The sequence below is a fragment of the Neoarius graeffei genome, chromosome 16, assembly GCF_027579695.1.
Source record: "Neoarius graeffei isolate fNeoGra1 chromosome 16, fNeoGra1.pri, whole genome shotgun sequence".
NCBI classification, from domain to species: Eukaryota; Metazoa; Chordata; class Actinopteri; order Siluriformes; family Ariidae; genus Neoarius; species Neoarius graeffei.
In genome coordinates, this window is record NC_083584.1 from 36,308,236 (window position 1) to 36,331,319 (window position 23,084).

The 23,084-nt window shown below is 40.0% G+C and overlaps 1 protein-coding gene across 1 annotated transcript in view; it reads left to right on the forward strand.

The window, feature by feature from the left end:
* Positions 1-16,223, forward strand: part of si:ch211-57n23.4 (immunoglobulin superfamily DCC subclass member 3) — a 29,771-nt gene extending 13,548 nt beyond the window's left edge. The window contains exons 7-14 of the mRNA XM_060942074.1: positions 6,850-7,015; positions 7,514-7,764; positions 10,760-10,924; positions 11,500-11,688; positions 13,516-13,632; positions 13,753-13,879; positions 13,958-14,090; positions 16,134-16,223. Of these exons, the coding sequence (XP_060798057.1) occupies positions 6,850-7,015; positions 7,514-7,764; positions 10,760-10,924; positions 11,500-11,688; positions 13,516-13,632; positions 13,753-13,879; positions 13,958-14,090; positions 16,134-16,223 (1,238 nt within the window). The remainder of the gene's footprint in view (positions 1-6,849; positions 7,016-7,513; positions 7,765-10,759; positions 10,925-11,499; positions 11,689-13,515; positions 13,633-13,752; positions 13,880-13,957; positions 14,091-16,133) is intronic.
* Positions 16,224-23,084: the final 6,861 nt, after the last annotated feature.

The window sequence follows — 23,084 nt, forward strand, 5'->3', positions numbered from 1 at the left end:
CTGGCTACTCTAAATTGTCCTTAGGTGTGAATGGCTTGCTCCCAGTGTTCCACAAATTGGGTTCAGGATACACTGTGATCCCTACTAGGATAAAGCTGAGGATGGATAATTAATTGATGAATGAACTCACTCCACGTTGACAAAGAATTTATTTGGCTGTTTTAAATGTAGTTACAGATTTGAACCCTGGAAGGCCAGGGAGTGAGTTCCTGTGAACTCACTTCACTTACAATATTTAAACCACAGTGAAGCATAACTGTGAGATGTTTGTGCTGTGTTTGTTCAAGTAAGGGTAAGAAGAGTATGGACACTTTGAGTACTCAAATGGCCAGGCATAAAACCTGACTTGTGTTAAAGGGGAACTGAAGTCATTTTTAAACTTGCTTTATTTCTGAATTAACGTGTTGTTCAATTACATTTTCAGTTTTATTAACCTTATATCGTGACTCGTATTGGCATATTACATTACACTTATTGGCCTTTTCGGTGTTTAGCCATGTTGAATGTAGCTCGTTTGGTTCACGGCAGGCGTCGCTTATCTGTGCGATCTTCACGAGATTTGTGCGAGACTTTAAATGTAAAGTGTCAGCACCACCATTTTGAAAACTGTTTACACAGTGGCCAGATCGCCATATCATTCCAATTTAGATTAATTTCGAGATTTGCCAGCTTCATCAGTGATGGAGATTATTCCATACGACTTCGAACCAATGAGGAGTAGAGAAGAGTTGGAAAGATGACAGGATAAGGATTAGTCCATCATGATGGTATTTACATCATCACTGTCGCACAATTAAAACGTGCCAGATCAGGCGGCTGGTGGGTTTTCAAAATAATAAATGCATTCATGTATTTTTGTGATAAATACATATTATACTGAGTGCATTTCCCACATAATCCTCACTAAGGTTTTGGACAGCACTACAAAATGGCGTCCCCACTATATAGTGCCCTATATAGTGAGTAGGGAGCGATTTCGGACACAGGGAAAATTTCCGGCTTGATTACGTCAGTATTAGAAGGAGGGTGCACGCGTCTTTTCACAACGTTGGCAGATGTTGGTCACTTTGATTTCCGCTGTACGTTTTACTTCCATCCTACGAAGTCTCGCACAGGTCTCAGCAAATCTTGTTTACAGCCATTGCTTTGGCATATGGACTGATATATTGCATAAAATATTTCAAACACTCAACTTGCTATAGCAGTGACAAAATAGCTGTCAGAAATGCATTCCTACATTTTATAAAATGAGATAAATAGAATTTTGATAATAAAAATTTGTCTTCAGTTCCCCTTTAAGTGATTCTTTCTGAAAGCTGATTGGGAAGGAGGGGGTGAGAAGTCAGTATTCAGTCTCTCCCACCAATCATTACTCCTAACCAAAAAGGCATGGTGTCTTCCTACTTTCTTATTTTCATGTAAACCGTAAGACCCATGACTAACATTTTTTTGGTAATTAAGTACTGAAGCGACTGTTCAACTGGACTTCAGAATGTAGGGGTGCAGAATGGGTAATGAAGCCTGCCATAAGTAGCCTCGCTCTTCGTGCCTCAGGCTGACAAGGCTCATCCATCACCCTGCCTGCTCATATTTCTCTATGACATTACCCTCACTAATTGGATGTCCTCAGGGTAACTGGGCACACAACATGACCATAAACAGTCATAAATTGTAGTGTATCCAATTTTGGTAAATGTGATCTGTAATTGTGAATCAACACTTTTTCTTCCTGAAATTAAAAAAAACTTATTGCATTAGGCTAGTCTTGAAATGTTAAAATTGCAATTCTTGAGCACTTAAAAGAAATGAACAAGGGCATAATTTGCCTTGCCATAGAAAGCACACTGAAAATGGCACATTGGATGGAATAGCCATAATAATGTTCATTGAGACTAAAATATTGTAAAAAGATCTGATGTTAGTGAACACAGGCATTATAATCCAGTCATACGTTGGCATTATAATCATATGTGACTGTTTTTAGAAACAAATTCACTTAAAATTGTAATTATCAGTTTATGTCTAGTAGAATTAGTCTTAATACTGCTTTGCTTGTGCTAAATCTTTGCACCCAGATGTGATTTTTTTTCCCCCAATCTATTTCCCAAGTGTCCATCCTTAACCTGATCAATCAATAGTCCCCCCTATCTATCTTATACAAAGGGTTTGGCAGTGTAGCCATGGGGATTATTCTAGACAATCTTTAATATATTCATTAATTTATTGATTTACTTGTTGGTAAGAGACTGGAGCAAAGACTTTTATGGCTTTTGACCAAAATGTGAAATATAAAACATACATTTACAGGTCCAGATTTTTCCAAATAGGAAGTTCGTAATCAGTTTATAACCTTGGAATAACCAGCCACATACAAAACTATTCAGAATTTCTAGTGTCACCTGGACTTGTATTTTACATGCCTCCAAAATAAATTTCTAGCACTACATTAACAAATGATAATAATGGTCTATTAATTTTAAATGCAGACTAGGCACAATCACAGCATCCCTTTTCTTTTAAGATTATTGTAAGCCTTTATTATTGCATGTGGTACATTTTGTGTTTGAAGCCAAGTTCATACCTCCTGCTCAGGTTGATGTCTCATACCAAGACATAGATGATTGAGAACATTAGAGATATCTATTATTTCACAAAGCTTTCTCTCTCACGCTCTCGCACTTCCCTGTGTACTTGACCCATGATCTGGACAGAAATCCTGGTCCAAACAGATATGTGTGTGGAGATGTATAATGAAGAATAGACAGAAGGTTTAGTCACAGCAGAAATGTGTGTTTGTGTGTTTAATGTGAAGAGTCATCACCCCTAACCTCTGACCTGTCAGTTCTCACCTTTGACACTGACCCAGTGGCGGTTATAGAGAGGCAGGGGTAGGGTGGAGCCTGGCCTGACAGACAGCTGATGAGAGGTGGAGTCCAGCAGAATTTATGACTCCCAAATGAGAAATGGTGACCGTTGTCCCATGTCCCTGCCCCCACTTTTACCATCACAGCAGTGGGGTTGGTCATTTTCGTCACAGCTGGGAGTCAGCAGAAGGAGACTAAGTTCAATGTGCTGGGGGGACATGTGGCTTTGTGTGATGGACCCTTTGATATTCAGCTCATTTATGATTGGGGTGAAAATTTTTATATAAAAGATTATAGCAAAGCCATTAACTGACTTTATAATGCAGATTCTACAGCTGCCAGATCAACATGGTTTTCTCTGAAAATGTGGGAAAATAGTATTCTTGAATGTGAGTGCCTGAGATAATCCATTAAGTATTTCTTATGAGTGTCCCATGCAAAAGAGATGCAAAGCTAAAACCATAATCCATCCATTATCTGTAGCTGCTTATCCTGTTCTACAGGGTTGCAGGCAAGCTGGAGCCTATCCCAACTGACTATGGGCAGGGTACATCCTAGACAAGTCACCAGGTCATCGCAGGGCTGACACAAAGACAAACAACCATTCACACTCACGGTCAATTTAGAGCCACCAATTAGCCTAACCTGCATGTCTTTGGACTGTGGGGGAAACCGGAGCACCCGGAGGAAACCTACGCAGACACGGGGAGAACATGCAAACTCCACACAGAAAGGCCCTCATTGGTCACTGGGCTCGAACCCAGGACCTTCTTGCTGTGAGGCGACAGCGCTAACCACCACACCACCGTGCCGCCCCTAAAACCATAATTTCTTCAGTTATACCTTTTCCCATACAATATCAAAAGACTATTTCAAAACTTTATTGTATGCAAAGTATTCTAATTTTCTTAGCAAACATAATACTAATTTATGACATTACTGAAAGGCAAAAACAATTATATATATACACATGTGGAATGATCTGCTCAAAATAAAGGTCATCACTGAGTCCTTGCACACAGGAAAGCTGAGCAATACTCTCCTAAAGATTGGGTGATGTGAAAGGTTACTGAAGCTGTCAGTTAGGGCTCAGCCATAAAGAGACAACTGATCAGAGCAGGTAACTATCCCCAAAGGGATCTCTACGAGGTTTTTTCCCCCTAATTTGATTTGCACATTAACTGTTTTCTCCATTTTAATTGTTATTAGGCACAGTGTTTTTCTGATATATGCTACTTAGAATGCAGGCTTAGAATGGATTAGAAATGAATGTTTAAACTAATATATAATAGCTAACAAACTGTACAACGCTTTAAAATAACACTTTAAGAGACCAAAAATTGGCCACTCTTGGAGACAAGATCATTTCACAACCTAATAAACATTCTGATTCATTGGTTTTGGTTGGTTTTTAGTATACATAAGATACAAGCAGGAGAAATTTGGTGGATTTAAATCCCTGTGTTTCATGGTTCTGCCTGAATTCAGTCATACTAGATACCAATGTCTCTTAAAATCACCTTAAATCTTTATTACCAAGAGCTTAAAATGTGACAATGTTTATTTTAACAGTTACATTTTGCCTTTCTGAAATATTATTTTTCAGTGATCAAAAACATGTTTGATCAGTAATTTCCTCAGAATTTTTAAACCATAATCAATCACCACAGACACACAATTATACTTTTCCCTTTTAGGGCATTTGTGCATCCAGCTGATCTATATTTTTGTCTATAGTCTTACAAAACAGGCTCCACTGAATCAACATGATGAATGGTCCTCTATTGAAATAAGCTTCTGTTTGACCCTTGACCTTTCACACCTCTATGGACACTAGCAGACCCTCTTCCCAGGGCTGGAAAGTCATGGACCTTCTGTGGGGGTGTTGGAGGTCTGGTGGGGGTTTAGCCTTAGCTAGTGTCAATAGGTTAATAAGATGCAAGGTTCGGGGTATGCACGGCTATTGTGAGGCCGTTGAAGGGGTGTCATGCGGAACGGTGAACCCATATCTGCCCCACTGTGCAGACGATCATCAAATATCACTCTAGGAGACAGAGCAAGTTTAAGAAATTTAAGTTCAAGATCAATTATTTAAAGACAACTTCAAAGACTGGTAGATTCAATTGATGAAACCTTATTCATATGTAAGGCCCTTTTGTTAGAATGAGATCTCTGGCTGTTTTAACACAAACCTGATTTCAAAAGCAATTGAATTCTGCAAATATGATATCACTGTGGGCGGCACAGTGGTGTAGTGTTTAGCACTGTCGCCTCACAGCAAAAACGTCCTGGATTTGAGCCCAGTGGCCGACAAGGGCCTTTCCGTGTGGAGTTTGTATGTTCGTGTCTATGTGGGTTTCCTCCAGGTACTCCGGTTTCCCCCACAGTCCAAAAACATGCATGTTAGGCTAATTGGTGGCTCTAAATTGACTGTAGGTGTGAGTGTGAAAGGTTGTTTGTCTCTATTACCCCTTTTCCACCAAATCAGTTCCAGGGCTGGTTCGGGGCCAGTGCTGGTGCTGGTTCACAACTCGTTCAACTTGTGAGCCAGCTGAGAACCAGTTTGCTTTTCCATAGCTCGTGGTGCCACGTCATTACGTCGCTGTATACGTCATTACGTCGCTGTATACGTCAGTTACGTCGCTACATTTGCTTAAACCTTGGCGTGAATATCGAAGCAAAAACAACACGGAAGAAGCAGCAGCAACAACAACAATAATAATAATGGATGACTTCGCGTTTGTACAACTGCTGCTTCTCGCAGCTTAAAAATGGCGATCTTTCGCGGTCTTGTTATTGTTGTTGGTCTTAACAACTCTGCCCCCTCCGCTGACGTAAGCGGTTCTTTCCTCTGGCCCAGCAGAGAGTTGGTGCTAGCCTGGAACCGGTTTCTCTGGCCCCAGAGCCAGTTCTTTGTCAGTGGAAACAGAAAACCCGGTTCCAAACTAAGCACTGGCCCCGAACCAGTCCTGGAACTGCTTTGGTGGAAAAGGGGCATATGTGTCAGCCCTGTGATTGACCTGGCGACTTGTCCAAGGTGTACCCTGCCTCTCACCCATAGTCAGCTGGGATAGGCTCCTGCGACCCTGCACACGCTAATTCACTTTTGAACCCCTTGTCAAAGTCCCTGTGGTGAAAGTAGAATGCAAGAGCACCACATTAACGTCTGCTCTTTATTCACCTGGTCAAATTTAGGTTCAGTTAGTGTTTTATTTATTTTTTTCCTTTTTATTAAAAAATGCCCATATACATTTACATAAGTCTCATCTCATCTCATTATCTGTAGCCGCTTTATCCTTCTACAGGGTCGCAGGCAAGCTGGAGCCTATCCCAGCTGACTACGGGCGAAAGGCGGGGTACACCCTGGACAAGTCGCCAGGTCATCACAGGGCTGACACATAGACACAGACAACCATTCACACTCACATTCACACCTACGGTCAATTTAGAGTCACCAGTTAACCTAACCTGCATGTCTTTGGACTGTGGGGGAAACCGGAGCACCCAGAGGAAACCCACGCAGACACGGGGAGAACATGCAAATTCCACACAGAAAGGCCCTCACCGGCCACGGGGCTCGAACCCGGACCTTCTTGCTGTGAGGCGACAGCGCTTACCACTACACCACCGTGCTGCCCCATTTACATAAGTGTACAGTATAATGATGTAGTATCATATAACTTTGCTAATTTAGGTGCAGATTAACATTCAACTTATCACATCCAGACTGCATTTCAATGAACGTTAACAATGCAAAGCAGTTATAGCACTATTATTAGATCTTCTTCTTTTGGCTGCTCCCAATTAAGGGTCGCCACAGCAGATCTTTCATCTCCATTGCTCCCTGTTTTCTGCATCTTTAATAATCACACTATTATGTGCTCTATACTTGTTCTTTGTGGGTTGTGCCTTTCCTCTCATCCATTTCGTGTGTTCTCTGTGCTTTCATTTCATTTGTCTTTATACCACCTGCTTGCCTGTGCAGCTCCTCCTGAATTCATCCAGTGGCCACAGTCTGTGTCTAAACCAGTAGGGGGCAGTGCAGTGTTCACATGTGTGGCTCAAGGAGTTCCTGAACCTCATCTCATCTGGCTAAAGAATGGCAAGATCCTCACACCTGGAGACAACGTCAAACTCACCAACAACAACAGGTGTACATTGGCTTGCTGCCCAGAAAGTAGTCTAAAATGCACAGTGGGATTAGATAAACATAAGCGTAATATTTATTTGAAACCACTGTCAGTATGTGCAATTGTGAGCTTTGGGTAATTCCTGTGTGTCACCTCAAGATGTCAGTCTCCTCTCGTTTAATGTAGTCGGTAATGCATTGATTCCCAAGTTCATACAAGGATGTGAGCTGCTACTAATTTCTTAAAAATATATTTTTGTCTATTATTATTATTATTATTATTATTATACTCTTAATAATAATAATAAGAAGAAGAAGAATAGATCAACAATTGACCACAAGCTGCTCAATGAAAACTTTATGGTGACATTATCATACTCGTATTAAACATGCCTGTCCAGTAGTAATAAGTTCAGAATGACTGAGAATGTTAGATGTAATGTAACTTGAATTTTAAAAAAATATTGATGCACATATACCCTTTTCTTCCTGCATATGTCTGTAAAAACATATTCTCCAGTACCCTGGCAGTGACTCGTATCACATCTGAAGATGAGGCCATCTACCAGTGCATAGCTGAGAACAGCGCTGGCACCAATCAAGCAAGTGCTCGTCTGGCTGTGTCTCTGGCCACAGAGCTGCCTGACTCTCCTGAAGGGCTGAAGGCCACACCTCTTTCCAAAACCACCCTGCAGCTGTCCTGGACTCAGCCTCCAATAGAGGTGACTGACAGCATCATCGGATATGTGTTGCATATCCGCAAAATGGGTGGTAAGTAATATTGCTATACCGTTAGTGGGTTTGCTGCTTCATTTGTCTGAACACATCATTAACTGTAGTTTCCTTTGATTTTACCCACCGTAAGTCATTTTTAGGCTTGCATTCTGCCATGTCAGAATTAGAAGTGAGAAATATAAAATTCCTTTTGTAAATTTTACATTTTAATTATGTACAGTGGCGCTTGAAAGTTTGTGAACCCTTTAGAATTTTCTATATTTCTGCATAAGTATGACCTAAATCATCATCAGATTTTCACACAAGTCCTAAAAGTAGATAAAGAGAACCCAGTTAAACAAATGGGACAAAATATTATACTTGGTCATTTATTTATCGAGGAAAATGATCCAATATTACATATCTGTGAGTGGCAAAAGTATGTGAACCTCTAGGATTAGCAGTTAATTTGAAGGTGAAATTAGAGTCAGGTGTTTTCAATCAATGGGATGACAATCAGGTGTGAGTGGGCACCCTGTTTTATTTAAAGAACAGGGATCTATCAAAGTCTGATCTTCACAACACATGTTTGTGGAAGTGTATCATGGCATGAACAAAGGAGATTTCTGAGGACTTCAGAAAAAGCGTTGTTGACACTCATCAGGCTGGAAAAGGCTACAAAACCATCTGTAAAGAGTTTGGACTCCACCAATCCACAGTCAGACAGATTGTGTACAAATGGAGGAAATTCAAGACCATTGTTAACCTCCCCAGGAGTGGTCGACCAACAAAGATCACTCCAAGAGCAAGGCGTATAATGGTTGGCGAGGTCACAAAGGACCCCAGGCAGGGGTGCATGGCAGGTTTGCAAGGAGAAAGCCACTGCTCTCCAAAAAGAACATTGCTGCTCGTCTGCAGCTTGCTAAAGATCACGTGGATGAGCCAGAAGGCTATTGGAAAAATGTTTTGTGGATGGATGAGACCAAAATAGAACTTTTTGGTTTAAATGAGAAGCATTATGTTTGGAGAAAGGAAAACACTGCATTCCAGCATAAGAACCTTATCCCATCTGTGAAACATGGTGGTGGTAGTATCATGTTTTGGGCCTGTTTTGCTGCATCTGGGCCAGGACGGCTTGCCATCATTGATGGAACAATGAATTCTGAATTATATCAGCGAATTCTAACGAAAAATGTCAGGACATCTGTCCATGAACTGAATCTCAAGAGAAGATGGGTCATGCAGCAAGACAATGACCCTAAGCACATTGAATGCACAAAGAATGGTTAAAGAAGAATAAAGTTAATGTTTCAGAATGGCCAAGTCTAAGTCCTGACCTTAATCCAATCGAATTGTTGTGGAAGGACCTGAAGTGAGCACTTCATGTGGGGAAACCCACCAACATCCCAGAGTTGAAGCTGTTCTGTACGGAGGAATGGGCTAAAATTCCTCCAAGCCGGTGTGCAGGACTGATCAACAGTTACCGGAAATGTTTAGTTGCAGTTATTGCTGCACAAGGGGGTCACACCAGATACTGAAAGCAAAGGTTCACATACTTTTGCCACTCACAGATATGTAATATTGGATCATTTTCCTCAATAAATAAATGGCCAAGTATAATATTTTTGTCTCATTTGTTTAACTAGGTTCTCTTTATGTACTTTTAGGACTTGTGTTTAAATGAGAAGCATTATGTTTGGAGAAAGGAAAACACTGCATTCCAGCATAAGAACCTTATCTGAAGTGCTCACTTCAGGTCCTTCCACAACAATTCGATTGGATTAAGGTCAGGACTTAGACTTGGCCATTCCGAAACATTAACTTTATTCTTCTTTAACCATTCTTTGTGCATTCAATGTGCTCAGGGTCATTGTCTTGCTGCATGACCCATCTTCTCTTGAGATTCAGTTCATGGACAGATGTCCTGACATTTTTCGTTAGAATTCGCTGATATAATTCAGAATTCATTGTTCCATCAATGATGGCAAGCCGTCCTGGCCCAGATGCAGCAAAACAGGCCCAAAACATGATACTACCACCACCATGTTTCACAGATGGGATAAGGTTCTTATGCTGGAATGCAGTGTTTTCCTTTCTCCAAACATAATGCTTCTCATTTAAACCAAAAAGTTCTATTTTGGTCTCATCCATCCACAAAACATTTTTCCAATAGCCTTCTGGCTCATCCACGTGATCTTTAGCAAGCTGCAGACGAGCAGCAATGTTCTTTTTGGAGAGCAGTGGCTTTCTCCTTGCAAACCTGCCATGCACCCCTGCCTGGGGTCCTTTGTGACCTCGCCAACCATTATACGCCTTGCTCTTGGAGTGATCTTTGTTGGTCGACCACTCCTGGGGAGGGTAACAATGGTCTTGAATTTCCTCCATTTGTACACAATCTGTCTGACTGTGGATTGGTGGAGTCCAAACTCTTTACAGATGGTTTTGTAGCCTTTTCCAGCCTGATGAGTGTCAACAACGCTTTTTCTGAGGTCCTCAGAAATCTCCTTTGTTCATGCCATGATACACTTCCACAAACATGTGTTGTGAAGATCAGACTTTGATAGATCCCTGTTCTTTAAATAAAACAGGGTGCCCACTCACACCTGATTGTCATCCCATTGATTGAAAACACCTGACTCTAATTTCACCTTCAAATTAACTGCTAATCCTAGAGGTTCACATACTTTTGCCACTCACAGATATGTAATATTGGATCATTTTCCTCGATAAATAAATGACCAAGTATAATATTTTGTCCCATTTGTTTAACTGGGTTCTCTTTATCTACTTTTAGGACTTGTGTGAAAATCTGATGATGATTTAGGTCATACTTATGCAGAAATATAGAAAATTCTAAAGGGTTCACAAACTTTCAAGCGCCACTGTACATAATTAAAAACATCTGATGATGTTTTAGGTCATACTTATGCAGAAATATAGAAAATTCTAAAGGGTTCACAAACTTTCAAGCACCACTGTACATAGTTTTTGTCTATACTTTATCGAAAACTCTGAATGCCCACGCATATATTTAATGATTTATTTATTACAGAGCCAGAGACCAAAGAACTTCAGGAGGCTGTGAGCAAGACAACCTACCAGCATGATCTCACCAACCTGGAACCTGCCACCACCTATGCCATTTATCTGAAGGCCTATTCTCCTGTGGGTGCGAGCCAGGAGTCCAGCACTGTTGTTGCTACAACACTAGGGGGCGGTATGTAACTGTTTGCTGTGTGTACCAAAAGACCTGAAACCCAGTTGCTGAGATTTGTTTACATTTTACTTATTTTAATAAACTATAGCTTTGCGTCATTCCTTTGTAAACATATGTACTGTTCTCAGTATAATTTTATGAATTCATGCATGCATAAGTCTTATATAAATGTGCACTTGCTTGAACATCTGTTTCCCTGATGTTCAACTTCTCATTAGAGCTTTTACATTTGTGACTCACGTTCTGCTGTTGTGGATTGTCCCACATGGATGCACTTGCATTTTCCAACATCAGTTTAAGTCTCGTCTTTACATCCAGATACAATAAAAATGCCTTCCTTGTTTCAAATAAGCCCAAATTGTCATTATGGAGAGTTCTGTTTATTTTTAGTGATTTTTCTGCTCTAATATACCAAATTAATCTGGTTGAATCAGGCAACATTGAAAAGGGAAATCACCAAACAGTGCAGAATTCCAGAACTGGAGATGGGCACTTCTGAAATAAATGATATCCAGTTCATCTGCTATATTATCATTCTCTGTTTTTTTTTTTGTTTGTTTGTTTTGGTTTTTTAGTTCCTACTCCACCTGCATTCTTCACTAAAGTGGTGAATGTCACATCAGTGCAAGTTCTTTGGGAGTTGCCTAACAAGCCAGGTAAAGTTGAGGGTTTCAGACTCTCCTACCGCCGGGTCCCTCATGGAGATTTTCAGGACCCAGTTCAGATGTCATGCCACACTAATGTCCACACCATTGCACACCTTGGTAAGTGTGAGAATGTGTGAGAGTACATAGTTAAATATGGATTTATTTGTGTGTGCACGCAGTTGGTAACAGTGTGCTTTGGTGTATTTACAAATTCATTGACTACCTGTATGCGTGTTTTCTTGTAAATAACACATATTATGTATGTATTATAAGATTATTTCAAATCCCAAGCCAGTATAGCAGTAAGTTACTATGTATGACTGTAAATGCTGTTGTATTATTAGTGAGTTTATTATTATTATTATTATTATTATTGAGCTTTACTTTAATCAACATGTTGGAGGATGCAGTATCTTTGTTCTATGCAGAACAGTTGTTATTGAACAGTAAGACAGTTTATGTTGTTTTGGCTTTGGGCTTAGCTTTTAAATACAACTGTGACTATGAAGTACAGGAATTGTGTAGTAATTGTAGCTTTTCATACATCACCCAATTTACATCCATCAAATGCCACTGGATAATTAGCTGGTCAATGCAATATTACTTTATTAATAATAATAATAATAATAATAATAATAATAATAATAATAATAATAATAATAATACATTTTATTTATAAGCGCCTTTCATGACACTCAAGGACACTTTACAACAGATAAAGCTACACAGTAAAATGGAAAGAAGAAAAAAATTTATGCACAAGTAAGGTCATGTTTTTTCTGTCAGTATGACGATCAAAGAGGCGTCAGTGCCAATAAAGCAGATGACCATGAGGGAAGATACTTAACCAGTTGTAATGCTTCTAGTTAAACCAACTATGTCATTTAAGATTATAATATGGTGGATTATAAATTGATCTGAATAGGGACATCTACCAAATGGCATTAGTGCCAATGCAAATGTACTGTATATGTTAATCAGGTGGTCTGTGTTTGATTTTCATTCAGGCTGGTATTTTTTCGTCCATGTCACTGACACATCTGCACATCATTATTAGCAGTGGCAGTCGAAACACTTAAAAATAGAAATCATGAATGCTGCTGTCTGCCTTTAAGTGTGTGTGTGAAATACTTTGTCCTATCATTATTATGCCATCTATGAGACCTCATGATATAATGCATTGCTCTTGACACTTTAATTGCCAAACTATTGATAGATATTAGTTTTTATCTTCCTGTCTAATATCATGACCAGCCATCACAGGTAATTTGTCTATTATAGCTTGAAATTGATCAACTGATGCAATCTGTACTTGTAGTTATTTTAAATTTCAGAGCCCAAACAGTTAAAAAAAAAAAAAAGCCTGACGCTGGGCTTTTACTCATGGACTGCTGAGTGTGCCAATGAGTATGATATATTTAGGATGCATATTATTAAGGAAAGGACAAATCACAAACTCAAGAGAAATTAAAGAACATGGGTAGCAGCATTAAACTAGAAAAGCACTTGGAGAGCGCAGACCTCCGCCAAGAATCCTTTAAAAAATTCCGGGATTCAGAAGGTGATCCGGATCACCACCAAAATTTAATGGATTGTTACTTGTGCCCAGTCACACCTCTGGAAAAAATGTCAGAGCAATCCGTTCATAACTTTTTCCATAATGTTGCTAACAGACAAACCAACAAACAAACCAACACTACCGAAAACATAACCTCCTTGGCGGAGGTAAAGATGGATTTAAAAGAAGGCACTGATATCAAGTGAGTATAGTACAGACAGGTTCAGGATGTGAAATAGAGATGGAGTGAGACAAAAAGACACCTATACAAACAGTCCTGCTGATCAATAGTTTTAATATGACTCGCATTCAATAAATATCTCTCTGACAGCTTTGGCATGTTTGTGGGGGCCTGAATGATTAATGTTTTTGTGGTGGTGCCTTAGATCCTGGAGCTGTCTATGAAGTTAAACTGGTGGCCTACAATGGCAACGGAGAAAGTGACTGCTCCAAGCGACTGGTGTCACTGGCAGAGGATGGAACCACTGCTAAAGCCAGTGCTGGTAAGGGTTTAATGAATGTACGTTTTGGATGTTTTTAAATGATGTGCTATGTTAATTTTTGGATGCCTGTTTGGGGATAGTGTGCTAATGCAAATCAATTTGGGGTTTCATTTTGTGCAGAAGAGGAGGGCAGGTGCAACTGTAGGGAAACTGAGAGCTCAGTAGCAGGGATGGTGCTTGGAATCCACATTGGCATGGCCTGCATCATCTTCTGTGTGCTCTTCCTCATGTTTGGATATCGCCGCAGGTAAGATTTTTCATAAAAATATATCATTTTGATATTTTATTTCATGAGTGGAAAATTTGACATTTTGTGTTTCTTCAGTTTCCTCTGCAGGAAGGGGACTCAGGACAGATGGTCTGTGCCCAGGGGTGAGGATGGAAGACACCATGGTCACAACAATGGCATTTCTAAACATGGCGCACCACAGCTCCAAGCCATCGAACTTGTGCCTCAGGTAAGATTTATTACATAAAAAGATCATTAAGATCTGCCCCACTGTGCCTCTCAGCTGTTTGTTGTTCATCAGAGAAATATATTATTACCTTCATAATTTTTTTTGTGTCAAGTTCACCAGCATATGCAGTCATTATGTCAAAGTAAGAGAAAGCATCTGTCTTGTCGAGCAAAAATTAATATCAAGGCCATTGACTAGAAATGTATGCAATGAGACGTACCTGAAAACCTTGATCTACTGGTTAGAAATATTAGATTTTTAACAGATCAGCAGAATGAGAGAATTTTGTGACTGTTTCTTAAAGGATATACGCAGAACCTTTTATTTTTAAATAAATTTCTGAGTGGATAGTATCTCCATCCTTGACTCTTGTATACTGCATAAATGGTAATTTAAAAAATATATATTTTTGAGAGTTAAAATCGACCGCAAAGTTCGCATTCGAGCTGCCCCGCTGAGCCAGCCAGCCCTGAGTGCGTGATGTCACTGCGGTAACCGGTTTTAAGGCCGTGGCCTTTTACAGCTATAGACCAAAGTCATATAAATATAAATTTATGGTGAAAGTAAGAAATCCCGTTACCGACTTGCTCAACTAAGACTGATTTGACTTCAGTCATTGTAGGTTGACTCTCATTAAAACAGGATAGGTGTTATAACTTATGCAACATGCATGTACATGCATGCATTTTCACTGATAAAATGTAAAAGGCTAATTAAATAATCAGATGAACTGAGACAATCACATTCTGAAGCAAATTAAATAATCTTATACCAGTAACTTAAACACACAATACAAGTTACATTTATTAATCTAAATGCAGGCAAACAATGTGTTGTTTTTATTGTTTTTTTAATCCAAATGAGAGTCGGAGCTTACCCGTCTGTGTTCTCGCTTCTTGAAGACCGATCTTGTGGCCGATAGTTTTGAAACAATCTGACTTTAAGTTGTTTCTTCAGTTCTCCATTCATTCGCTTCTTCCACGTAAGGGCAAGATGGCAGCAATATCCAGTTTAGAAATAAGATGGCTGCTCCACTCTTTCTCCATTCTCTCCATTACTGAGTACTCTGCTATTATTGCTCAGCTCAGGCAATTACTAAAACCTGGGATGGAACAGGATGTCACTGGTTTTAGCAACAACCGTGGGGAGGTCACTGCCCGAGCAATATGTTCCGTCCTGGGTTTTACCAACAACTCTCGTCTCACTCCGGGAAAACTGGTGCAACTAAACTCACTTTCCTTTTAAAAAAAATAATGAAAATAAATAAATAAATAAAATAAATACTTTTCTTTTCTTTTCTTTTCTTGTAGTTTTATTTAATTGTTGGTACTGCACCCTCTTTCAATACGGGCTTATAGCCAACGCTCCTCAACAGATCAGAGGTCTCGTACGAGTCTTCAGTAAAATGTGCAAAGCAGAGGAGAGACCACTTCATAGGCACCCAATGTGCCTGTGAACTTCTCGCAAAACACGTCCAAATCTTTACAGTTTGAACATTCTTGGGCCATGAATGCAACATAAATCCACCTTCTGTCATGTTGCTGCACTGGCCAGCAACACATCTATGTGGCATGGTGATAAATTAGCTCAAAATGAAGGATCGGAGTTGCAGTCAGCTCTGTGTTTTAGTATAGCAGAAATGGCGATGAGACCTATAGACTTCCCGCTGTGACGTTACGGACGTCAAGGTCATTCACTCAGACTGCTACCTATATAAATAATTTTAATTGTAAAAGTTACTATATTAGATTTATTGTTAACGCTTAACTATTCCTATGCCATTCTTGAGGTCTCAAGGCATTTATAAATGAAAGTGAGGCCATGGCTGTGCGTATATGCTTTAAAGGTTCTCAGCATTTTCGATAAATAGAGTTAATCGATGTTTAGTCAAGTTCTGTGACATGGTGATATATTGCAGCTAAAGATAATTACAGAGAAACAAGGTCACAGGTAGCAAGATTAAGGGACTGCTGATCAGGCAATTAGGTGTCTGATTACTCTAAATTAATCCCACTGACTTTGCTTCTGCTCTCTCTCTCCCAGGGTCAAAACCAGGCTTTCCCAATGCAGTGTCAAGTTCTTATAGAGCAGCACTCATCTGGTTTGCCTGGTACAGATGCAGGCACTGGCTAGCACTGGCTCTAAACTTACCAGCACTCAGCCTCCCTATGGTTTCTCTATCTGGCCTGTCAACCAAAGCTCCCCTATTGAACCCTCTCAATTTTCCTGTCTCATTTGTGTAAAAAGGGGAAAAAAAGAAAAAAAAAACCCCTGCTGCTACTTTACTGAATAAGGGCTTAACTGGTCCTGCCTGGGCCTCGGAATAATACTATTAGTACTGAAAAAAAATAGCAGTACTGAATAGTCTGAACTAATACATGATTCAGCTAATTCACCTTTTTGGCTTAAGCTTCAGTGCCAGTAAATCCTGTATGCTGACTTGAAAACAGGAACCCAAAGTGATAGCCTTATCAGGTAGTATACACCACATTACAAAATTAGGTTTGTACACCAATAGGTGTGACACTGGAGAAAACCGAAACCATGTTTTAATATCAGAGGACTTTCTGCTTAAACCAAAATTCATTCTAGCAACAGTTTCCTCTGGTAATAAAACATTCTAATCTTGCACTATACAAACTGAAGCCTCATAAATATTTACTGTATGTGCTCGAGGCAGATGCAGTCTCTGCATTCTGATCTACAAGAGTTACTGATCTACAGAGTGTGCCAAATAAGCTAGCCACATTATGACTAGCTACGTATGTCTTTTAGTTTTCCTACTCTGTCAACCTTAATTGAGTAATACCAAGAATAATATATTGCCTTGTGATTGTGTGAGAATTGATTGTTGTACACCATACACACCTTGAGACAGTCTGAGTTGGAGGAACCATAAAGGCAGTCCCTTTGCTGTACCTTCCCCTTTTCTTCTTTCTACTAGTAACCCACCAAAAAGCTGAATACCTCCAAAGATAGCTACCTCAGAATGTCTGAGCCATTGTTGCTCTTGTTAGCCCGCTGCTGTTTGTGCAAGCCTACCTTGGCCAAAAATAGATTCTGGGTTTACCAGATTTCTTGGAGAAAGAATGCTGGCATAGGATCCATTTTTTAAATTTACATAATATATGATTATGTGAATTTGGAAAACTCCTGTCCAGTCAGCACTCTTACTCTTAGAAGTTTGATCCATGGACTGCCCCATCTTATTTTCTCTGTGTACCAATGCCAGTGCCCATGCCAGTGCCTGCCCCAGCACCCTCCAGTGCCCACCTGGTTACTGCCATGAAGAGTGTGACCCTGGTTTGACTCCGCATTGCTGCTGCCTTTAACCCAAATTAAGCCTTAGTGGACCAAAGAGACTGACTGTCTCAGTGCATTTCAAATGAGCACAAAATATATCAGTGTTGGAACAGAAGAGCAAATACTTTCATACATTTTATTTTGCCTTCACTCTGAACAGTGTGTGTAAATTCACATTGCACTAAGAGTGACTTGGAGTCTGCCAAATTCAAAACTTGACAAAGGACTCCTGTCTCTTTGTAATAACCTCCAAAGAAAAAGACAAAAAGAGATAAAGTAAATACAGACAGGAGTCTCATTCCAAAGTGCTTCAACACTACAGAAGAGATTTCAGTTGAAGAGTGCTTCATGGAAAGTAAGGACCTTATTCATTACCTTTCGCAAAGGAGGAAATGAAGTTTTAGCCTTCTCTCTGGAGTACCAATTCTTAAAGCTGCAAAACCAAATGCTCAACTCATCTCAACCCCATCCTTATGAAAGCTGTTGCCTGGAGACTACAGGATATGGACCAAAGCTGACCTGACAATTAATAGATTGTTATCCACACCAAGCCAGAAGGTCAGCTTTTTAGATGCCAAATCGGTAGCCATGGGAACATGGAGTTGGTGAGGTAACGGCCAACAAGGTTTTGAGTTCATTGAGAGGATGTAGGACCTTGATATGTTCTTCTCTCTGGACAAATGGGCATGGCACCAGATTCCCAAAAAGCTTTTGATATAAAAACCATGCTTTATGATACCCAAAGATGTAAAAATGAAAAAGGTTTTTGTTTTGTTTTGGTCATCCAACCTTGTTTAAAAGATAAACATGCACCATTGTGTTTAAGTTCCTGTTATGAAAGGAAGTCATCATGAAAGTACTTTAATTGAAGCAAACCAAAAGCTTCACACCATTTTTTTTTTGCCTTTATGAGGATGTATGAAGAAGCCTTGACTGACGGTCTGTCAGTTGCTCATGACATCCTCATAGACTTCCTTGATTGACATGGAATTGTCACAATTTTTGAAAATACATTTTACAAAATAACCAAAATGAAAATGGGATATATTTTCATGGAGATTTTCTATGTTGATATTAGAGAAGTTGTGTCTTCATTTTATGATAAAAATGAAATTGCCAAATAAGTAGACTAATAATAATGTAACCAAATAACTTGTACCTATTTTAGCATTCATAGTCTTTATCTTTTATAACACTCTCTTAACCAAAGCACAGAATCATGCATGTATGCGGGATGTATGTATAAGTGTGTTCTCTGTGATTTGGAAAACAGTTGGCAAAACCTTGGGTCGATAATGGTCATATTTCATAAGACTACCTTACAAAACAGATTCAAGTGGAATTTTTACAGTAAGATATAAATGGAACCAAAGAACTTGTCTGTTTTATGGTGAACTATCAGGAAAGTGACTGATATCTTTTGCAAAGCTTTACAAGTTGGCTGCACATTTAGTAGTAAATTCATTCGAGTTAGATGACATTTTGATCTGACCAACACTTTCACTGGTTGAAAGAAGAACCACCTGCTTTCCTAAAGATGCTCTACTGTGCTAAAAATTTGCCAACACAACCATGATGAATGTTACAGGATCACTGCAGATTGAACAGTCTCTACTTTACTTCTGCTCATTTTTCTGAAGAAACAAATATGATACCAAAACTTGTCTAACAAGGGAGATTGTTGAATTTTGTATGTAGAGCAAGATTTCTCCAGTGGTAGACTGATAGATTTCTCTTTTTTGCAATACAGTGTTTGTTGGTTCTTTTTGTAGAACGTACTTTCTTTTTGACCATTTTCCCAAACAGGTACACTTCTAGCTCAAGGAAAAATGTGTCAGGAACCATTTTTTAATTACTTTCAAAGTGTTAATATTCTAATTATTGTTATTATTGTTATTATTGCAATTTTTATTTCTCCTTCACTTTTGATCTCTAGTTTTCAATACAATGGAAGGGGTATGTGGAAATGTTTGTTAGGAACTTGAAAAAAAAAACAGTGGGTCAAAAAAGACATTTCAAAAGCACAGGATTATTTAAACAGGATAATTTATTATTCATACTCCGTCTGAAACATTGAGAGTATTCTCATCATAAAATCTGTTTATCAAATCCAAATACAGTAGTAGCATTTTATATACTTCCATAGCTATTTCACTTTTGACCCACTGGGTATGAAAATTAAAAAAAAAAATTGTAGACAGCTAGCAGGCTAGAACCAAATAAGGGAAAAATTTGTAGTTTAATGGTTGCTTTCCTTTTCTTTTATGTCCTTTAAAACTAAACCCCAAAGCTTTAAATGTATTGAGACTGAAATGTCTCCAACCAAAAAGGAAAAAGAGAGAGAGAGAGAGAGAGAGAGAGAGAGAGAGAGAATACTGCTGTGGGATGAGATGAATTTGAGTCACATAATAAGGAACCAAGCAGATGTAAGTTTTCATGTTTCTGCTTGCAAACTTTTTAAATGAAAATTTTTTCAGCCCATTCCAAATGTTGATGTTTTCAAATGGCAATGAAATTGTGGCACAAGATTTCTCCATTTCCCATCCTTTTTCAGGCTTTTTTACATTATTCAGAATAGCATATTTTAATTCTGTTGATTCTAAAATAAGATGCAAGAAGAGTACAAGGATCACATCAATCTATGTGATATTCAGAGACTGTCTGCTAGAGCTGTCTAACTGTCATGGTTACAGAGATATATCGATTAGTGTGACATGTGCCAGAGTTCAGATCTATAAAAAAGTTTTTTTTTTTAAAAAGGGACGTCAGCTAAGGAGTCTTATTTCTTTCACTGCATTATCTACATGATGGCTATGTCTTATTATAGGGTGAGAAAATGTTTTGCATTATTCGTCTTCAAAGACTTTCCTTTTGTCATGTGATGAGCCTGTGATTCAAAAGATGCTACTGTCCAGTGCATTCTGAAATATATGTTTAAAGTATCTCAGATAATAAGAATTCTGAATTTTTATAGGTTATCTGCTTGGGTTTCTTGATTATGGGGATTTTGGTGATTATGGTATTGGTACTGTCTCTGCTTTCTGGTTTTCCTTATGTGCTCTAATTTCACAGTGCATAATACCAAATAAACAAAAACAAAGAGCAAAATATGTTGCAAGTCTGCATGATTAGGACTTTTTTCTTTCCCTCTTGTGCGCGCGCACGCACACACACACACACACACTAAGACTTAGGAAAAAATATGTCTGAAATCAATCTTTTCTATACTTTAATACAGAACACTAAATATTCTTTACCTTTTTACCCGTAGTCAAGTTATTGGGTTTACTTCCATTCTCCATCTTCCTATTTTTCAGTTTTCTCTAAAGTGATGCTGGGTTGAATGATGGTGAGCATTAAATAACACCTCACTTGGCTATGTGATTGGAGCTCAATTGCATTACTCCCAAAGAATGAATACAGAAACTGACCACTGTTAGAAATAAAACAAATTCTGTACATCATTTTAAAATCAGGGCTAACAAATAAAGAGTTTCTGGAGTTATTGACTATTTGTCCCAAGGCTGCATAATTACTGGAACCTTGCTAAATGTTTATTACAGAGATAACGAGTTCCTGCCAATAATGTTGGACATAGCTTGGTGAAGATGAATCCATGCAGGGGGCTGCGAATTCATCCAGCTGTTTGTGTGCTTCAGAACTGACTGCTCACACGATCACTCTGACCTCCCCAGTCGTAATGGTTTCTGGATTACTTAGGCGATTGTTTTTTTCCCCCTCTTCAAGTCCACTAAATATCCAAGAATGGCTTTTCTTATATGTAACTTTATCGCGTTCATGAAGAAAGAATTCAGCAACAAATCCATCAACTAATAAACACACTGGCACTCAGGTCCATAAAGCTAATGAATGTGGTATCATGTTTGAACGGCTGAAATTCATACCATTTTTACATTTTTTTTTTTTAATTTCATAACCCATTATACAGGGTGGCATAATAGTGTAGTGGTTAGCACTGTCGCCTCACAGCAAGAAGGTTCTGGGTTCAAGCCCAGCGGCCGGCGAGGGTCTTTCTTTGTGGAGTTTGCATGTTCTCCCCGTGTCTGCGTGGGTTTCGTCTGGGTGCTCCGGTTTCCCCCACAGTCCATAGACATGCAAGTTAGGCTAATTGGTGGCTCTAAATTAACCATGAGTGTGAATGGTTGTTTGTTTCTATGTGTCAGCCCTGCGATGATCTGGTGACTTGTCCAGGGTGTACCCTACCTCTCGCCCATAGTCAGCTAGGATAGGCTCCAGCTTGTCCATGACCCAGCACAGGATAAGAGGTTACAGATAATGGATGGATGGAACCCATTATACACTATATGGCTAAAAGTTTGTGGACATCTGAACATCACACTCACATGTAATCTGTGGTTGGTAGAAGAGAGCAACTGGACTTGCTTGAAAAGTCTTGAAGACGTTTCGCCTCTCGTCCGAAAGGCATCCTCAGTTCTGTCTGTCTAATAGGGAGTATCAAGTATTTATCCTCTCATGGATCATCATAGAATCCGAATCAGAATGCTGAGTTCCTGACAGTGTTTAAGCTAGCTGCTAACCTTGCCAACGAAAGGCCAATCAATGCCAGAGTTCAGAGCTGTGAGGACCGCAACTCCATGAACGGGAAGAGGTGGGTGTCTATGACATCTATCAGCCACCTACAATGCAGCCATCAGCATTCTGATTCGGATTCTATGATGATCCATGAGAGGATAAATACTTGATACTCCCTATTAGACAGACAGAACTGAGGATGCCTTTCGGACGAGAGGCGAAACGTCTTCAAGACTTTTCAAGCAAGTCCAGTTGCTCTCTTCTACCAACCACAGATTACTATGTACCTGGATGACTGAGTATCTTCACAGAGACACACTCATGTATTTTTTTAACGTCCCGTTTCAGATTTAGTCCCCTCTTTGCAATTATACAGTAATAACCTTCACTCATTTAGCAAGGTGTAACGACCCTACGTGTGGGTGGAGCACAGAGGACGGCAGGACAGAGATCAGGTTTTATCAACTGGCTTTATTGCCACACTTTTCAGTCTAGCAATACTTTTTACAGAGACACACACAACTGGCGTCTGGTTCAGGGTTGCGCCCCTCTGCTCTCGCTCTCCCTCCTGATATAGGGCGCAGTCACTGGGAAGACACACAAACAGGTTAATTGCTCTCAGGTGACGTGATTCTGCCACTTACCTTCCCTGACTCCGCCCTCCTGTCACAGACCGGCGCTTGACCACGCCCCCGCTGCCACATACCCCCACCGCCCGACTCAGGCCGGGCGGCCGTCCGGCCTGCAGCCGACTCCCCCCCCCCCTTGACGGGAGAGGAAGTCCGCCACGACCATCTGCGCCCCCGGCCTGTGGACCACCTTGAAATTAAAGGGTTGGAGCGCCAGATACCAATGGGTGATCCGCGCGTTGGCATCCTTCATGCGGTGGAGCCACTGGAGGGGCGCGTGGTCCGAACAGAGGGTGAAAGGGCGCCCCAGCAGGTAGTACCGGAGGGCGAGAACCGCCCACTTGATGGCCAGACACTCTTTCTCTATGGTGCTGTAGCGCCCCTCACGCACCGACAGCTTCCTGCTGATATACAGGACAGGGCGGTCCTCCCCCTCCACCTCCTGGGACAAAACCGCCCCCAGCCCTCTGTCCGACGCATCGGTCTGCAACATAAAAGGGAGAGAAAA